Raw genomic sequence first — 19,125 nt, 5'->3', positions numbered from 1 at the left:
CTTCCATTGTAAGTGTCTCAGTATGACCTAGAAAAGGAGGGACAAGTTGAATTTGTGATCATCAGCATGAAGCCACAACTTATGCTGATTACATTTAACTTATATTGAACCAAGAATATTGTAATGACAAAAAAGTGCATTTAACTCACTGTTCATATACTTTCCAAACTCCACCCACACTTATCATATTCAAAGCCATCGGGTTCACTGAGTCAAACACAGAAGCACACACAAACTCTATCTCAAACTCTGGAGGGATGTTGCTCCCAGAGTCCAACTGTCTGCAGGAGATGCAGTGAGATGGAAACTTTAATCGCATTAAAAGAAAAACCTTCTCCTTTCATTTGGAAATTCCTCAGATTCCCCCTTTCTCTCCCACCCTCGTCTTTCTCCCTCTATTTTCCCAGTTCTCTCTCTTTCTGACCTTCCCCCTCCTCCTCTAGCACTTACAGCCACTTCTGTAGCTCCTGAATAAACCCCCCCATCTGCTCCACCCGTGGAGGAATTACAATCTGCTCCCGTCTCTCTCCCTGTTTCGCTCCATCTCCCTCACTGTCTCTCTCTCTCGTTCACTTTCTCTCTTTCTTTTCGTCCTGCTCCTGTGATTCTGTTCCTCCTCTTTCAGAAAGCAGACAGATCAAAGGCTCGGCCCCTCCTCTCTCCTCCAGAAGGTTTTGTCCCCATCTCTCTGTCACTCGCTCTTTGTGGACCTTTTTCCGGTTTCATGCCACGTTCAAACTCTCCTTTTGTCATCTGGGTCCGAAACACATTTACACACACGGACACACAAATACACACAGTCACACACAACAGGGATAAACCACCTGAGGAGAGAGAGGGAAGTCTGGGGGGAACCTGAGGAAAGTTCACCGTTTAGGCTCTTACATTCACACGACTTCAACGATGTTTCTTGAGCTGGAATATAAAATTTTGTTTTAATCTGAACTGATTCAGTAGTTCTAGTGATAATCATATATCACATGACTAGTAAATGATAGGAATCTAGCTAAACTCAAACACAAAAATATACAGCACACTGGATCATTATCAAGCAATGTCATCAGAGAGCCTGTCATTTCCTTACAACTCAAATAATCACAAGAGGGCAGTGCTGCACAATGTCAAAGTTTCGTCAAATACTCACTCTAAAGCTGTATGACTTTTTTTTCTTCTGTGGAACACAAAAGTAGTTATGAATCCGTGCGATTTTAAGAAACATGCATCAATCTTAAAACTGACACATAAGCAACAGAGTATCATGAAACTGATATAAACTGATATTAATGATGATAAATGAGTAGCTTTAAACTTTATTCCAGAACAATCCTTGCTCCTTAAACTTGCACTGATAGTATATTACTGTAAACATGTAACTTGAAATGAACCCAGAACCTAAAAGGGGTTTGTGGTTGAGGTTTAAATTAAGGCTGAGGTTTGTTTTGAGGCTGAGTTAAGTCAAGTTTGTTTTTATTTGTCATTTGCACAACTTACACCCGGTTCACTGGGCACTGACTGCTTGTGACAAGGCTCAGATGGCAAGACAATAACAGTAAAGAAAAACTAGACTGACATTAAACACAAGTGCTAATTCAAATAAAGTACACTGTCATTCAAATGTTTGGAGGTAGTAAGATATTTTATGTTTTTGAGAGAAGTATCTTCTGCTCACCAAGGTTGCATTTATTTGATCAAAACTACAGTAAACACAGTAATATTCAGAAATATTGTTACAATGTAAAATAACTGTTTTCTGTTTAAATAGATTTTAAAATGTAATTTACTCCTGTGATGGCAAAGCTGCATGTTCAGCAGTCATTATTCCAGTCTTCGGTGTCACATGATCCTTCAGAAATCATTCTAATATGCTGATTTGGTACACTTACTTGGTAATTATTATCATTTTCTATGCTGAAATTTTTTTTTTTCAAAAGAGAGGCATTTATTTGAAATAGAAATCTTTTGTATCATTATAAATGTCTTCACTATCAGTTTTGATCAATTTAATGCATCCTTGCTGAATAAAAGTATTATTTTTAAGTGTGTAAATATAGTGAATGTACAGTATAGAACAGGACTGTGACAGTACATTAAAAGTTAAATGTAAAAAGGAAATAAATACTACAGTTAACAGCATGGTGAACAAGCTACAATCAGAAACATGATGGTTCAGGCTGAGACTGAGGTTGAAAAGTTCAAATTAAGGTTATGAAGGAGGTTTTTATGTTGAGGTTAAGGGGGAGGCTGGTTTTGGGGCTGTGGTTAGTTAGGAATGAAGCACAGGTTAAGTGCAAGACTGATTTTAGCCTTAAGTTTGAAGTTGGACTGAGAATAAGCTTTGTTGGTTTGAGGTTGAAGTTTGGATTCAGTCTTAAGTTAAAGGAATGTTCGAGGTTCAATGTAAGTTAAGCTCCGTCAGCTGCATTTATGTCAGTTACCATAGGAAATAATTTTGTCCCTTTGCTTTTGCTTTTAAAGTAAACCATGTGATATACATTAACTTTAAAATAACATTGAAAAGTTTCCAAAAGCATTTATTAGTATATTTACTATATCCCACCCCTTACCAACACAGAAGCCTGTCAACTTCCACTTTTAAAGTAAAACATGATTTATGAGCCTTTCAAAAAGCAGGGAACACTTCAAATGTCCTCAAAAGTTAGATAGGTTTCAATATATTATGAGATGGCCTTCACAAGTACAGCCAGACCTGTACTCTCTCTCTCTCACACACACACACACACACACACACACACACACACACACACACACACACACACACACACACACACACACACACACACACACACACACACACACACACACTCATCTGTCCTTTTGCTAATTTAAGATGATTGATCTGGTGATCCAGGTGACATTTCAATCAAATAGAGAAGAACATGAACCTATTTCAAAAAAAAAAAAAAAAAAATTCAAAAGTGGTGAATTCATTACCTTGATAAAAAATTATTTCTTCCTCAACTACTATTTTTTCCTCAGCTGCATTCACAGAAGCGCTACTGCTCACATTCTGGACACCAAATTCTAGTAGTGAACCATATTTTAGCAAATCCATTATTTAAAGTCACACCCCTCACACATTTTCCTGGTATGACATCCACATGAAAAACATTTCATGGAAAGCAACCACAATATCAAAATACTGGCTAATACTGAGAAAGGTGATGCTATGATTGGGCATTTTTCTATTTACACTCATTATAGATGCCCACTGCCCACATAACAAATTAATGCAAAATACAAGTAAAAATAGCTTTAAACTATCTTCATTGTAACTAGCAAGTAAACCGCAAAAACACACGAGCAGTGATTGTGTGAAAAGCAGGACTAAGAGAATAAATTGGAGTTAGAGGTGTTTACAATGACTCAGTGGGGTGACCGAGGTCAATTCCAAGCCTACACACCTGTTTCCATCTGCATATACAGAAACAGAAAAAAATAACAAGTGAGCTACATCTTTGACATATTATCTCACATTGTGACTTCTTGAGGACAATTTGATTGTCATAACTTAAGATGAGTCTATGTTCTGATCATCTGTCTTCACTAAATCACTTTTAATATCATCAGTGTTCAGTCTAACCGCATATCAAGCATGATGACATAAAGGTCAATCTTACCAAAACCAACTCTACACACACACACACACACACAGACACACATCTGTCAAACCTGCTTTCACAAAACTGGATGTCCATGTACAAATCATGAACACACACACACACACACACACACACACACACACACACCCACACGCACACGCACACACACACACACACCACACACACACACACACACACCACGCACGCACACACACACACACACACACACACACACACACATCCTTAACCCCCATCCGCTGGCTTGGCCGGACTCATCTGAGTGGTTGCCATGGTGACGGACCTGGTGAGCAGGCATCACCTTAGATACCTCAAACAGATAATCTCAACTAAACATATGCACACACAAACACACACAACCTTGACCAGGTAAGACATCCACACACACACACACACACACACACACACACACACATACCATGAACATACAACTGATAACAAAATAGCGTACAGTACTGAATATAAGCACAAGTGAACCTGCAATTAGAGGTCAGTTTCAGATGTTTAAATAGAGAACAGACAAAGGCCACCAGAAGTCTTACTTTCACTCCAGATTTTTTTTTATTTTATTTTTTTTTTTTTTTTTTACAAATGTCAGAGTGTGATAACAACCTCAAAATCTTAATGAATCATTACAGATCATATTTCAAAGAGATTTAAATATAGAAAATGGTGTTAATTAAGTCTGTTTACATTTTTAAATACATTTTGTTAATCAGGATTAATGACTTATGACAAATACAACTTTGCTTTATAAATGTATTTCTATATTTTTATAATTATTTAAATTATAAAATATACCGTAATATATTTATAATATAATATGGGGACTCTAATACACATTCTAAATACACTGTATTTAGAATTTGAATAATATCAATATATTATATACTATACCACTATTCAGAACTGTGGGGTTGGTAAGTTTTTGTGCTAAAAAAAGACTGTATTTATTTGATAAGAATACAGTAAAATTATTGTGAATTATTATTGCTATTTTTATTGACATTGTAGTAATGTTATGTTAATATATAGACATTTTAATAATTATTATTACAACATTAAAATAACAGTTTTATATTTAATATATTCATACATAGTCCTGCAGGAATCATTACAATATGCCGATTTGATGCTCAAGAAATGCTTATTATTATTATCCATGTTAAAACAGCTGTGCTGTTTGATATTTTAGTGGAAACCACACTGTTCTTCTTCTTCTTCTCAGGATTCTTTGATGAATAGAACAACATTTATTTGAAATAGAAATATTTTGTAACATTGTAAATGTTTTAATGTCTTTCAACAACAAAAATAAATTAATTAAAAAATGTAAATAAAATTTCAAGCCTGACAAGAAAAAACTCCCTCTCATTAACTTTTCAAAAATGCTCATAAAAGATTCACATTTATGTCTATACATTTCAATATGGACATATGAAAGACAAACAACCTGGAATGACACCATTCATGAAAACCAAATCCTTCTTTTATCTTATATGTAATACCAACAAAGACTATACAAAAGAACAGGATTATGCCAGATTATGTCTGGATGATATAATTGTGAATAATCTTGCCAGTGATCCTTTTCAGGAAATGGGATTAGACTTCAGACAATTGACAGAGAAATGAGAAAGAGAGGAACAGGAGACAGGCAGAAACCTGAGAGCAAGGAAAAAGGGAGAGATTTAAAAGTAAAAGAGGTATGAAAGGTATAGTTTAAAACGAGGGTCATCCATTAAATGTAAATGTTCTGATTCATGACAGGTATGATGTTGAATAAAGAGAAAACAGGAAGAAAAAACAGTCAATGCCTTTTATAGCGAGTATTTTTTCTTTTGGTAAATTTGTGTCACCGTGACAGTTTTGTGCATATGTGTGTTTGGATGGATGTGTGTGTATGTGTGTGTGTGTGTGTGTGTGTGTGTGTGTGTTTGTTTTGAATTAGGTGTGTTTGCTAGGAAGTGGCAGATTAAGGGATTATGGTGAGTCTGATCATGTGATTGTCATGGTCTGTGGTGACCCTACTTACTAACAGATTACCCTGGTGAAGGTGAGGTAGCTTCCTTTCCTTTCTATTTCCTCCTTATGTCACTTCATCCATTCTTTTGTCAGGACAGCCTGTCATCTCATCCCTCATGGTTGGGCTGAAGTCTATACCTTCTGTGGCTTCCTGTACCGAGCCAGGAGACCCGAACACACAAACCTGCACAGAAACGCTCATTTCTTATTATTCCCCATTCAGAGGAGTCCTCATCATCTTGACCTTTCCTTCTGGATTCTTTGACCTGGAGATCCAGGCACACACACCTGATCTGCCAATGCAGAGGTGAGTAACACAATCCAGCACTCCAATCCCATCTCCTCAAGCACCTGAGGAGGGAAACCAAACTATAAGTTAAAAAATTCTGTTGTGCTCCAAATGTTAGATAAATCAGATGGAAATTGTCAATTCCCAGCCGCTTCCTTAAAAGCAGGAACTGGCTTAAAACACCCAACAACAAAAGCTTACTTTGACATAGTAATGTTTAACCAGATGAAAAACAAAACAATACAACTTCTAAATGTTTGAGAATGATAACATTGCTTTCAGGTCCTTCGGTTTCAATTTCAGAGAGCCTATTCAGAGAAAGGCACTCATTTCACGTTGCGTTCAGTTCATTACACATATATAACTATGTGGCATGGCTATTATCTACAACAGTTATTGTTAAACCATAATAAATTAATAATACTGAATAAGTACAGCTTATTGAAGTAGAAATAACTGTACTAATTGAGGTATAAACTATGGTTTCCCTTTTTTTTTTTGGACTATTTTAGGATGGGTGCAGCAGTGGACTGTGTTTTCAAGGAATACACGAACAGAATAGCTGCTAAACTTCCTAAACCATTAAAAAAATAGTAACTACCGAATAGCGAAGTGGAAATTAGTATGTTGCTGCAGTTTTTTTGAAGTTACATCGGTAAAGAGATGGATAAATATGTTGCGTCAGTTTCATGAGACGCAGGCGTTGCTTGGCTCTCTGGCGCCCTCTGTTGAAAAGCTTATGAATTGCAGACTCGTTGTAGTACAATTTAAAGAGTGTTCATCGCTGAATTTGGGCAGCACTAATTAATCCTGTTAGCAATTAATTATCTTAAAGTGTCTCCCTTTGTTTCCTTTGACGTAGCGTCGCAGCTCTATATTTTCAATTGGTAAACAGGGACTTGTGTTCATACTTTTCTTTCAGACTTCACACTTTTTTTGTTTTTTTTGGTATTATTAACCTTTTGTAGCAGACAATGTCTCACAAAAAGGCTGTTGAAAATTGGAAAAACAAAGACATATATCTGAATTATATAAAATATTCTAAGTAAATACACATTCACATGAATTGACCTTTTGTGTTAACATGCATATCACAAGAAATCAGATTAAAATCTATACCTTCAATTATAATTAATGAGATATAGATTTTGTGATAACTAGCCCTGAGCTCCCCAAACTTTAAGAGCATGGGATGGAATATTTCTGTCTACAGGTTATCCTTAATTTCAGGTGTTTAACCTGAAAGCATCTTGTTTATTTAAAATTCATAAAACAATGTGCAACTGAAGTCAATGTTGAATTGCTCCAAGTTTCATTATGGACACAAACACGCCAAAACAGAAATCCTCACAAAATTATAACTTCTCTATAAAATAAGGAAATAAATACCTTACCAAAGATGTCTCTCTGTCTTTATTTCCAGACATTATTCCTCTCCAAGGAGGCTTTTGTGCGAGTTTTGGGGTGAGGGGCCCTGAAACCTCTTGCTCAGCTCAATGGCTGGAAGAAAACACACGCTCATCCTCCTCTCCCTTTCTCTTCTATTCCTCCTCCTCTGTCTCTTCACTTGTCCATGTGTCTGCGGTCCTGCCCGGGCCCCTCTTCTTGCCGGCCAGCCTTTCCTGGTGCTATGGGGGGTTCCAGATAAAGACTGTTTGGGTCGGCCTGACCCAGCTGCATTTGGGATGGAGTGGGAAGGCCGTGTGGCAATATTTTATGAGGACACACTAGGACTTTACCCATATTTCACTGCACAGGATCGTCCTGTCAACGGTGGCCTACCACAACACACCAGCCTTGACCTTCACCTCCAGAGGGTGGAGGGCGACCTGACGGCCTCATTACCCCAAGCAGGAGCACCTGGTTTAGGGGTGCTGCGCTGGCAGGAGTGGACACCTCAGTGGAACAGGAACAGGGAAATTAAAACAAAGTATCTTGTGGAGTCGAGGGCACTTCTCCGGCGATTTTTTCCAGACTGGAGCACAGAGGAAGTGGAGAAATGGTCACAGGTGATCACAACATGTTATGATATTTCAGAGACTATCATTCTGCATTCTGTTGTATAAATCAATCATATGATTTCATTTCCTGTCAGGTTGACTTTGAAGCAGCAGCACAGTCCATTATGATGGAAACCCTGCAGGAGGTGAAGAGATTCCGTCCACAAAGATTATGGGGAATGGCCCCATTTCCTAACTGCTATAACTTTGACTCCACCCAGATAGCATTAGCCAATTACACGGGACGGTGCCCTGCGGCAGAGATGGCCCTTAATGATGAGCTGATGTGGCTGTGGAAGCGAAGCGGTGCCCTCTATCCAGCCCTCTCACTGGAGAAGCTGCCAGAGGGCACTAAAGGGACATGGCTTTACGCAACCAATCAGATCAGAGAGGCTTTACGAGTGGCGGCTCTTGCAGGGACTACCTTTGATCTTCCTGTGTTTCCACTGATCAAGATTGTGTACATCACTTCTAACTCCTTTCTCTCAGAGGTAATGAGTAGTAAGTTGTAATCTATTGAGTAAGCCAATATAATATTATATGTGTACCTTATAAGGACTTTATTAAGGACTCAGTACAACCTCTTATGTTTGTATTGAATGTGTATCAGATTGATCTGGTGAACACAGTTGGAGAGAGTGCTGCTATGGGAGCATCTGGAGTCATAATATGGGAAAAATCCTTATTAGCTTTTAAAACAGGTGTTATTTTTATATTTTTTGTATTTTTGTAGTGTAATTTTAAAGTTTTTGGTGTTTTTTATTTTTTTTTGAACTTTTTTTTTTAGAGGGTGTGTTTTATTTTTGAAAGTTGACAATAAAGATATTTATAACTTTACAAAAGATCAAAAGTATCAGCATATCATTTCTGAAATATCACATGAGTCTGAAGACTGGAGTAATGGCTGCTTAAAATTAAACTTTGCCATCACAAAAATAAACCATGTTTTATAATACATTCAAATAGAAAACAAGTATTTTAAATTATAAAAACATTTCACAACACTTCTGTTTTTACTGTAGTTCTGATTTATAAAAAGTCAGAAACAGCTTGCGTGTAGTATACATGCATACCTCTCCACCTTCTAGTTTATTCATTATAAGACTTTTCATTAGTCATTACAGATTCCTGTAAGAGGTGTTATTTTTTACATGTGTGTGTGTGTGTTTTATATATAATTCTTGGAGTTCGGCTCGTATGTTCGTCAGGTTCTTGGCCCATATGCTGTCAATGTGACAACTGCAGCACGTCTCTGTGGAGTCTCATTGTGTCAGGGCCGTGGACGCTGTGTGCGTAAGAAACCTGAGGACCCCACATACCTGCATCTTCCTTCAGCCCACTTTATGCTTCTCCCACACGGAGCAGAAGGTGTCCGGGCCACGGGAGAGCTTCCCACTGCTTACATAGACCTCTGGAAGAAGGACTTCCGCTGCAAGTGGTTCGAAGCCTTGGAGGGTGCAGCAGCGGATCAAGAATCAGGCGTGGTGCTGGAAAACCGAGGGAAAATAACATCACCAACAGTGAAAACAGTGGTTGGGATGAGCCACAGTCAGAGTACAGCAGTTCCAGTGATTCCAGTCACAGTAGTGCCTACCAAGCAGCCAGTGGACAGCGGCAATTCTGCACTTAATACACCCATCATCCTTCTCTCGTCACTGGTTCTTCATTATGTTTGACGAGAAGACAGCTGGAGGCTGTAGGAACTTTTGTGAACCTCTGTTGGCCTTGACTTTGATTGCTAATTGCAAATAGAATTTTAATATAAATACCCAAAAGAATAACTCTGTTAAGAGGATAGCTTCTGTGAAAGACAATCTCAAAGACAGATTTAGATTCACACTCTGAACATGACTGAATGAACAGATCTGTTCTGAATCACACTTGAATATGAACTACAAAACTTTTTTTAGATAAAGTTTTTTAAAGGGATAGTGCCATCATTGACCCTCTACTTGTTCCAAACCTCTATGAGTTTGTTCTGTTGAACACAAAAGATGATATTTTGAAGAACGGTAGCCATTAAAATAGACCCAGTTCAAACAGACTAACTATGTGCTGAATACATTTTTAAACAAATAAATTGATTATTTTTATTCTGCAAAAACAATTGTGATTAGAGTTAATATTATACCTTTCTTTTTCCATCATGAAAACAGATTATTTTACAAATATGTCTGCATTAACCCTTCATATCATACACTACCTTTCAAATATTCTGGAGTAAGATCTTTTTTTATTTTTTAAAGAAACTGATACTTATATTCAGCAAAGATGATCAAACACTGATCAAAAATTTGCATTGTTACAAAAATATATATATGGTTTCAACAAAATTATTAAGCAGCATAACTGCATTCAAAATGCAAAAAATGGGAAATGTTTTTTGAGCACCAAATCAGTATATCAGAATGATTTCTGAAGGATCATGTGACAGCCAAGACTGGAGTAATGCCTGCTGAAAAGAAAATTCAGCTTTACCATCACAGGAATAAATTACATTTTAAAATATATTCAAATAGAAAACTATTTTAATTAGTAGTAGTATTTCACAATATGACTGTTTTCACTTTTGCAATTAAATAAATGCAGCCTTGGTGAGCATGAGAGACATCTTTCAAAAACATTGAAAATAAACTTATATGACTTATATATATATATTTATATATATATATATATACACACACACACACACACACACACACACACACACAATGTCAAACCTGCGTATGACGCGTGACAGGACAGCGATAGCACAATCATAAAATGTCCTGAAAGCAGCTGGGCCAGGGTGTAACAGGCCTCTATCTGTCTAAACTAAAATCTAATCAAATGTTTAGTCTCCAATTTATCTTTTACATTTAAGAAAAAAAAGAAAAAGAAGTCAGCCAAATTTACGCTTTATCTGAACAGCCTGTCCCAAACAACGCTATCCTCCATAATGAAAATGTAAAGCCTTTCCAAACATTCAGTGACAGATATAAATGACTTCTAGGCAAATCTGCTGGTTTGTTAAATTAACAAATACCAACTAGGAGATGGATAACAACTACAATGTCCAAACTGAAAAAATAAATGTGTGCATGATCTATGTGTTTACGTATCTGTGAATTCATCAGAGATTATAAGGGGTGACAGAGCAAAACCTTTTATCTGCCAGTATAAATTAATCCAGGGCCATATGAGGACACAAACTCTCTCTCTCTCTCACTCACACATACACACATGCACACAAACAATATGCTCTATCCCTGATAATTTCACCCTGATTAATAGTGCAGATCAGGATGCAGCTAACTGAGCTCAGCAACAGCAGAAGACTCTCAAAAGAAAACAACTGTATGTCAAAAAGCAGTGAACAGTTTTCACCTTAGTATGCAGTGAGAAGACTCACAAAAATAAAGACTCATTCTAGCAAATTTATTTTGGTTTTATAATAATTTAAAATATACATTGATGACACAGACTGTTGGACAAATCAGGGTTATTTGTTAGCAAGACAGCGACAAAGAGAGAGACGGTTCAAACAGGAACAGACAGATCATTTGCAAAAAGAAACTTTCACCCATCCTGTATTTTTTCTTTTTTCACACCCGCCTCCAATCTCTCCTCACCTTCCTCTGATTTGTGGGGTTTTTCCCTGTGATAATCACTTGCAGACAACAAAACAGTTGAAACAAATGACAGGACATTTGTCATTATTCTCAATACAGTAATCAAGAGTCCAATATCTGTAGGTGGACGTTTCCAGTGTTTGTGTTAAGAATAGTTCATCCAAAAAATTACACTTCTGCCATTATTTACTCACCCTCATGTTGTTCCAAACCTGTATGACTTTCTTTCCTCTGAAGAACACAAAAGAAGATATTTTGAAGAATGTCCTGGCCACTCTTTTCCATGCAATTAATGAATGGAGACTCTTAATGTAGACTGAAGCTTTCAAGCTTCAAAAAGATGTAGGTGCTTCATAACAGTAGTTCATATGATGTGTGCACAACTCTTCCGAAGTCATACGATATCTTTGTGTAAGAAACAGATTGAAAAGTAAGTTGTTACTCATGATTTATGGTGAGCACAGTCTTCAAAAATTCTCCTTTGGCACTCCATGGAAGAAAAATTCATACAGGTTTCAAACAACATGAAGGTGAGTAAATGATATCAGAATTTAGTTTCAGGTGAAATAACTGATCTGGGATGCATAGCATCCATCCTGCAGAAACACTGACGTCCGGGAGGAACAAGTATACACAGAGCATGGCCTTCATACTGACAAATATTGGTGATAAACTTTTACTCTATGTCTTAAATTTGAGGCCATTACAGATGGTGCATTTAACACGCAATCTGTCAACATACCCTTCGATATTTCCATACACACACATTGACTTCATAAATAGGGGCAATGGTAACACCAATCAGTTGCCCAAAAGCCACCAACAACAGAGAGTGCTTTCTGTGGATGTTGGACGGCATGAATCACAGGGAGGAGTCTATTTTGCTGTGCGAACATTCTAGAGGGGAGGAGCCACAACAAAAGAAGGTGGTTAAAGATGTGGCATCCAAAGGGGAAGGGTGAGAAACAAGCTGTCTCTAAGGGGACGAGCACTTGCAGAGCATTGCTAGTAAACATTATAATCAGCAAAATGGTTCCATTGCACGGTGTGTAGCAGAATGACTGCAGAAGGCGGAGCCACTGCTTTTCCCCAAGGGGTGGAGTCCCCACTCAGACAGGGGGTGTGGTTTGCTGCCATAGTTACTTGCAGATGGTTTCTAGGGCATCAAGGGTTCGTTTGATGTCTCTGATCTGAGCAGCTAGAGCATGTATAGGTTGCATGGACCGATCTAACTCCTCACAGCGTGCCATGAGTGTGTACATTCCCTGGAAACACATACACAAGCACACAAAGATCAAAACACAAAATAAAATTTTAACTCAGCACAACTTGATGCATACAAGTCACTCTCACCTTTATACTCATGTCCACTGACTCTCCCAAACTGTCCACAGAATCTCTGTAGGTCTGGATATAACCCACACTTAAAGCAGTCATCTGGAGAGAAACAAGATTTTAATTCATATTCAAAGCAGAAACAAGATTTTAATTCATATTCAAAGCAATATGTGCATAAATGAATAAGTGAGTTAAAATGAGGGTTGCATACAGAATAAGTAAAGCCAAAAATTATTTGGACACCGAAAAAGCTATCAAGTTTTAAAACCCTTAAAAATGTTCTGTATTTTTGCACACATTTAACCTACAATGTGATTGGATCTTCCTATAAGAAAATAAAGATAACAATTTATATTAAATTCAATTATATATACTACTGTTCAAAAGTTTGGGGTCAGACAGATTTATTTTTTATTTTTTTTGAAAGAATTTAATTCTTTCAGCACAGACACATGAAATGAGTGAAAAGTGACAGTAAAGACATTTATAATTGTATAAAATATTTATTTTTCAGATAAATGCTGTTCAAACCTGAAAAATATATAATGGTTTCCACAAACATATTAGTGAATTGAAGTGACATACAGCCAAGTATGGTGACCCATACTCAGAATTCATGCTCTGCATTTAACCCATCCAAAGTCCACACATATACACACCGTGAACACACACACACACACACAGTGAACACACACCCGGAGCAGTGGGCAGCCATTTATGCTGCAGCGCCCGGGGAGCAGTTAGGGGTTTGGTGCCTTGCTCAAGGGCACCTCATTCGTGGTATTGCCGGCCCGAGACTCAAACCCACAACCTTAGAGTTAGGAGTCAAACTCTCTAACCACTAGGCCACGACTTCCCCTATTAAGTAGCATGACTGTTTTCAACATGAAAAATGTTTTATATTAAATGTTTCATATTAGCATATTAGAATAATTTCTGAAGTATCATGTAACACTGAAGACTGGAGTAATGACTGCTGAAAATTCAGCTTTGCCATGACAGGAACAATAAATGCCTCAGAGCTGGTTTTCTGTAGTAGAAGTCTGTGAAACAGTATGCAAATTGGCCAGGAACCAGCACCAGAATAACATCAGTGGAAAAAGGTGAAGTGTGAAGTTGAGGGGAATTTACTTTATATAGTCAATAAAAATTACCTTGAGATCATGTGGCTAAAAAGTAGTTCAAAAATGGCTAGGAATTAGTTCTAAAAAAAGGAACAGCACAATTTATTTGCAGTCTGCACTGGTTTCGGTATTTTGAAATGCGGATTAAGTGTCCAAATATTTTTTGGGTGGCTGTATTTGATCCAGGGTAACACTCACATTCTGTATAGTTCCATTGAGGCTTCGCAGCATCAGTTCTACACTCTGAGCCACATCCTGTGTGTGTTTGTGCAGGTCTACCAGCACTGACGGGTCAATGGGCGGAATATCAGCCGGCCGACGCAAAGAGCCACGACCACGTACCACAGGCCCAGAACAGTCAGCTGAAGTAGCCACACACAGATCAAATATTACTGGTACATTACATAACAAATAATAAACTATTTTTTGACACCCTTAGATACTCACAATCTGTGTCCAGACTCAGCCGTGAGCTCATTTTAATCTTCTGTTCAAGATTTTTGGTGATGAAGTGAGTGAGATCTCCATCATGGCTGACGGTTCCCTCCAATTCGAGGGCGCTGGATATGGTAGCTCTGCGTCCCTCCACCTGTCCGCCTCTAGCCCCGCCTCCTCGTGCCCCGCCCCCACAAGCCCCACTGATCTCATCCAGGCTCTTACTGTCCTGCATGCCACGCACAACTCGATCTCGCTCTGGCAATGACCGCACTCGCACCTCTGCCATCACGTGAGCCGGGCACGGAGAATCATCCAGGTCTGGCAGCAGAGTGGGTGTGGCCTGGTCAGGAGGAGGGGCTGGAACAAGGGGAGGGGCCTCGTCAGGAGAAATGGAAGCATCTGGCTGGACTTCATCCAAAGAATCAGGATTGGCCCATTCATCATGTTCTGAGCGAGTTGGAAGTTGTTCGGTTGAGAGCGTACCAACTTGCTGTAATTTGTTCAGATCAGTTTATTAATTAAAAAGTTCAAGATAAACAGCAACAGATGTTTGAGTTACACAAGTTGGACATAAAGTTGAATTATTTCACTATTAATTAATAAATTAACTGAATTAAATGTATTAATTTATTGGAAATATTGTTAAAAAGGTTAGATTTAATATTTTATTATTTATTATTATTTACATTTGTTATATTATATATAAATTAGTATTTAAAGTGAGTACAAAAGCATACATTTGATTTAACTCCTTAAATGTAATTTATGGAAATTATTGTTACTACTATTATTATGTAATTGGTGGAATTTTTTTATTTATTATTATTTTAGTATTTATAATACTATATGTAATCATTTTATTAATTGTTGTATATATGTAATTAATTATTATAATTTAATTAAATGGAGTACCAAAGCATAGATCAGTTTTAGCTCTTTAAATTTAATAATTTGTAGGACTTATTTAATTATTATTCATTATTTCATTAATATGATGTTAGTTATTAATTGTATTATTATTATTATTATTATTATTATTATTATTATTATGTTAGTCAGTTTAAATAAATGTTTGGGTTTTTTTTAATAATAGTTGCAAAATTGAAAAAATTCTGAATTTTTCAAATAAATCATGGAAAGTTTCCAGAAATTTTCCACTCCTTTGCAACCCTATTAATAATATTACTTTATACACTATTATTTAATTAATCTTTGATCTAACCCCTTACCTGTACAGAAATAAGGGTCTCCTTTTTTTGCTTGATCTCTCCCTTGTTGATACTGTTCACCTCTCCATCACTTGTCTTTCTCTCATCCTCCAGCCCCCTCCATTCTTCCTGTTCTTTTTTAGAGCGGCCGTGTCTTAGCTCAGTCTCGCAGGAGTGCGTGCCCTTGTGTGAGCTTTCTTCAGTTGGAATATGTGCACAATGGTTGTGTTGAACCAGTGACTCTGACTGATCTGTGTGTGACTGGAGTGTGTGTTTGTCTCTACATGAGTCCATGTGGTAAAGTGTGTCTTTGAGAGTCTCTGACAGGGCAGGCGATCCTTCGTGAGGCTCAAAATCAGCCCCATCCCTAAACATTAACCCCTGGGTGGCGAATCCATGAGGTCCTGACAAACTTGAGGCCTTGGGAGAGTCAGAGGTGTCCACGCCATTGCTTGCTTCTTGCGAATCCTGACCGGTCACAGAAGAACGGCTCATCCCTCCACCCGCTGCAACAAATCATCATCATCACCATTAGTGATGTAAAGCTAAAGTTAAATGTGATGCAAGACATACATTCTTATTAAAATTTGTACAAACAAAATTTTTTGATAATTTATATGTTATACTTTCTCTATAAGAATGATAATATATACCAGATCATTCCTAATTTATATTTCATGCTATTGTATGGTAAATATACCATACAAAGAGTGTGCAAATATGGCACTGCTTATGATCTATAACAGCATCATTAAATGTTTCTTCTAAAACTACACAATAGGGAAAATAATATTAGACAACACTGCATATCCAATCAATTTAAGACAGCATTATGTTACTATCTTTAAGATAATATTGTAGTTATTAATAATATTTGAAATTAGTTTTATTATTGCATTTTATGTTTTCCATACATTTTAAAGTTTTAGTAATTTTGTTGTTTGCCATTTTTTTCTATATTATATTTTATTTCAGTGAACAATTAAAGCATCAAAAAAAAAAGTTATTCGTTTATTCTTTATTTATTATGGTTGTGCAATTAAACACAAAACCTTATTTTTCACGAACGTTCTTGAGTTTTGATATGTAATCACAGGAATAATAAAGTGCTTCGATCAGTTTCCTGAGTCTGTTTTGACAGCTGTCAGTTTACTCGTTGCTAATAAATTTATTTGGATGTTTACTAGATGCTTACTGACATAAGCAATGAAACCTAAATAGATTTTATCTAGTGATGAAGTGTCTCTCTAATGACAGATGAACTGAAATCATATGACGCTGAAATCACCAGCAACAATGATTTGCGGGTCTTAAAAATCATGACGCACAAACATCGATACTCTCACAAACATTCAGCTTCACCACCTGACAAACCAGACGCAGATCAACCAAACAATAAACATGTTAATAAACGGATGAAGGAAGCGACAGTGGTCACCTGACGTTAGCTTTAAGATAAGCTTTAGCAGCTGTAATGCAGGCCTCTGAATTTCATCGAAAACCTGCAGCCTTATTAATATTAAGCTTGAGTTTGGGTTGTTCTGTCATGTTTCAGATGCTTGTAATGCAATGAGGGATTTGTGAAGTTAAATATTTACCTGCAGCTCTTCGCCCAGGATGAAGGTTGCCAACTGAGTCCGCACTAAATAGTTGTCGTACAGAAACAACGTTGACGTTATAGTTCCGCATAACATTCTGAAATAAATCTCTTCATGATATAAAAGACGTGCGTAAAATTGCATGTAAACGTATTTTGTGTTTTTGTGTACTCATACCTTAGTGTAATTTATCAGAGGGCTGAGTTCTAGAATTAATAAATAATAAAACTATGGTTAATTATTCATTTATATGCACAACGAGAGATGTCTAGACAGCCTGTCCAGACAGACACAGTACACAGATTTCACCACAAGGGGCGGTAGACGCCGCGGATTGATTCAATAGCTACTGGCGCTGCTCTCTCCCACGTCCTGTGCAGTGGGCTGTGTGTATTTTTGGCCTGCTCTCATTTTATAGGCAGGAATTAAAGGAATTGTCAACCACATCACCAAAACTTAGGTCAGCTTTGACCCTGTCACAAAACCCTGACCAAGACCAAAACCTCTAAGATCCTGTTATTATCCAAAAAACCTCCCCCTGTAATAAAGCACTCTGAAGTAGAGCCAGAGTAATGCTGTGAGTCAGTGTTGACCCTTACTTACTCTCCCTCGACCTCTTTAGGGGACTGAAGTTAACAGGAAACAACATCCACAAGTCAGTTTACATTAGTAATTTGATATATTTCTAAGTGAAACAATGTAGTCAACTTGAAAACTGTAGGGCAGGACTTAATTATTATTCATCAGGAATTAACTGGATTGTAAAACGTGGTTGCTCCATACTGATACTAATAAAGCAATTGTGAAGGACTACTTTCTAGAAGATATCAGTATTTGCTTTTGAGGAGGCTTTTTTTCTTTTCTTTTCTTTTTTTAACCAGAATGTGGAGTCTAAAGGTCAAGTTCACCTTATTATTATCTTGATGTAGTATATACATGTTAAATATCCTGTTATTTGCAATGACCTTTGACTTTTACATTAATTTACAGCATTAACTATTGACTTTTAGAAAGACTAAAACGTAACTAAATGACATCAGCTGAAAAGGAAATTCATTTCAGAGGTGGAGAAAATGATTATACTTAGATAACCTTTTTTTCTTTCTTTTTTTCTTTTTTAAACTGTGGTATAATATATGCTGAATAATTGTGCTAAATAAGATCAAAACAGTGTATTAAGACAGTTAATGGCTTCATTTTGTGTAAATATTGAACTACATTAAGGCAGTCATCTTCCTTGACATAAAATAGTGCAATTTTTCTCAATTTCTTTCTGTTTCTCCTCCAGTCTCTCCCCCTCACTTCGTTATTTGCATCACCAATCTCATTTACTCACATATAGGCTCTCCGAGTCTATTTGGTATTCAGTTCTGTGTTTTAAGGGGCAGCTGTATCCAAGGCAACCCGCCCAGTCAATTTCCCAGTGTCCTGTCATTTATAAGCAGGATGCAATATACACTAATGCGCTCATGGAATTCAAATGCTTGTCACACAGCAAGCAGTGGCCAGAGAAAATTCCAGCACATGTTTGTGCATGTGAGAGTGTTTTTCTGTTTATATTATACAGACTAAAATACTAATGCAGTCATTTTTGTGGTAGTGTATAAAGCATTATATTGTATGTGAATATTATTATAAAAAAGTGGAATACATTAAGGAGTGCAATGCCAAATTCGGTTCTTTTTCTCTCAATTTCATGAGAGTCTTCCAAAAAACTTTATTCAAGGTTCAAAGTCCATTAATGAAAACCAGATTTACAGTTAAAGGTAAGACAAAATCACACGTTTCACAAGGTTTAAATCATTGAGGGCAGGATTTACCTCTTCATATATAAAACATTAACATGAAACATCTAT

The 19,125-nt window shown here is 37.0% G+C and overlaps 2 protein-coding genes across 2 annotated transcripts; one reads left to right on the top strand and one right to left on the bottom strand.

Annotated features, from left to right (window-relative positions):
* Positions 1-5,726: 5,726 nt before the first annotated feature.
* Positions 5,727-10,005, top strand: LOC109068093 (hyaluronidase-1-like). Its single transcript, XM_042729846.1, has 6 exons — positions 5,727-5,970; positions 7,376-7,961; positions 8,048-8,443; positions 8,563-8,653; positions 9,002-9,006; positions 9,140-10,005. Exons 2-6 carry the CDS (start codon positions 7,449-7,451, stop codon positions 9,626-9,628), a joined length of 1,494 nt encoding a protein of 497 aa, XP_042585780.1. The 5' UTR covers positions 5,727-5,970; positions 7,376-7,448; the 3' UTR covers positions 9,629-10,005.
* A 1,350-nt stretch (positions 10,006-11,355) lies between these two features.
* Positions 11,356-17,347, bottom strand: LOC109068120 (BLOC-1-related complex subunit 6-like). The gene is made up of 6 exons (XM_019084979.2): positions 17,270-17,347; positions 15,693-16,177; positions 14,473-14,953; positions 14,224-14,387; positions 12,917-13,000; positions 11,356-12,828 (listed from the first exon to the last, which is right to left on the bottom strand). The coding sequence occupies exons 2-6, from the start codon at positions 16,164-16,166 to the stop codon at positions 12,703-12,705; spliced, it is 1,329 nt and encodes a 442-aa protein (XP_018940524.1). The 5' UTR covers positions 16,167-16,177; positions 17,270-17,347; the 3' UTR covers positions 11,356-12,702.
* Between the last annotated feature and the right edge of the window lie 1,778 nt (positions 17,348-19,125).

Source organism: Cyprinus carpio, chromosome B8 (assembly GCF_018340385.1).
Source record: "Cyprinus carpio isolate SPL01 chromosome B8, ASM1834038v1, whole genome shotgun sequence".
Taxonomy (NCBI): domain Eukaryota; kingdom Metazoa; phylum Chordata; class Actinopteri; order Cypriniformes; family Cyprinidae; genus Cyprinus; species Cyprinus carpio.
Note: the sequence above shows the minus strand (reverse complement) of the source record. Positions and strands in the feature narration are given on the sequence as shown.

Coding starts and splice junctions, on each gene's coding strand:
- LOC109068093 (XM_042729846.1), top strand. CDS start 7,449: ATGGCTGGAAGAAAACACACGCTCATCCTCCTCTCCCTTTCTCTTCTA. Junction 7,962..8,047: donor AAGTGGAGAAATGGTCACAG/GTGATCACAACA, acceptor ATTTCCTGTCAG/GTTGACTTTGAAGCAGCAGC. Junction 8,444..8,562: donor CTAACTCCTTTCTCTCAGAG/GTAATGAGTAGT, acceptor AATGTGTATCAG/ATTGATCTGGTGAACACAGT.
- LOC109068120 (XM_019084979.2), bottom strand. CDS start 16,166: ATGAGCCGTTCTTCTGTGACCGGTCAGGATTCGCAAGAAGCAAGCAAT. Junction 14,954..15,692: donor AGACCCTTATTTCTGTACAG/GTAAGGGGTTAG, acceptor AACAAATTACAG/CAAGTTGGTACGCTCTCAAC. Junction 12,829..12,916: donor CAGTGGACATGAGTATAAAG/GTGAGAGTGACT, acceptor ATGTGTTTCCAG/GGAATGTACACACTCATGGC.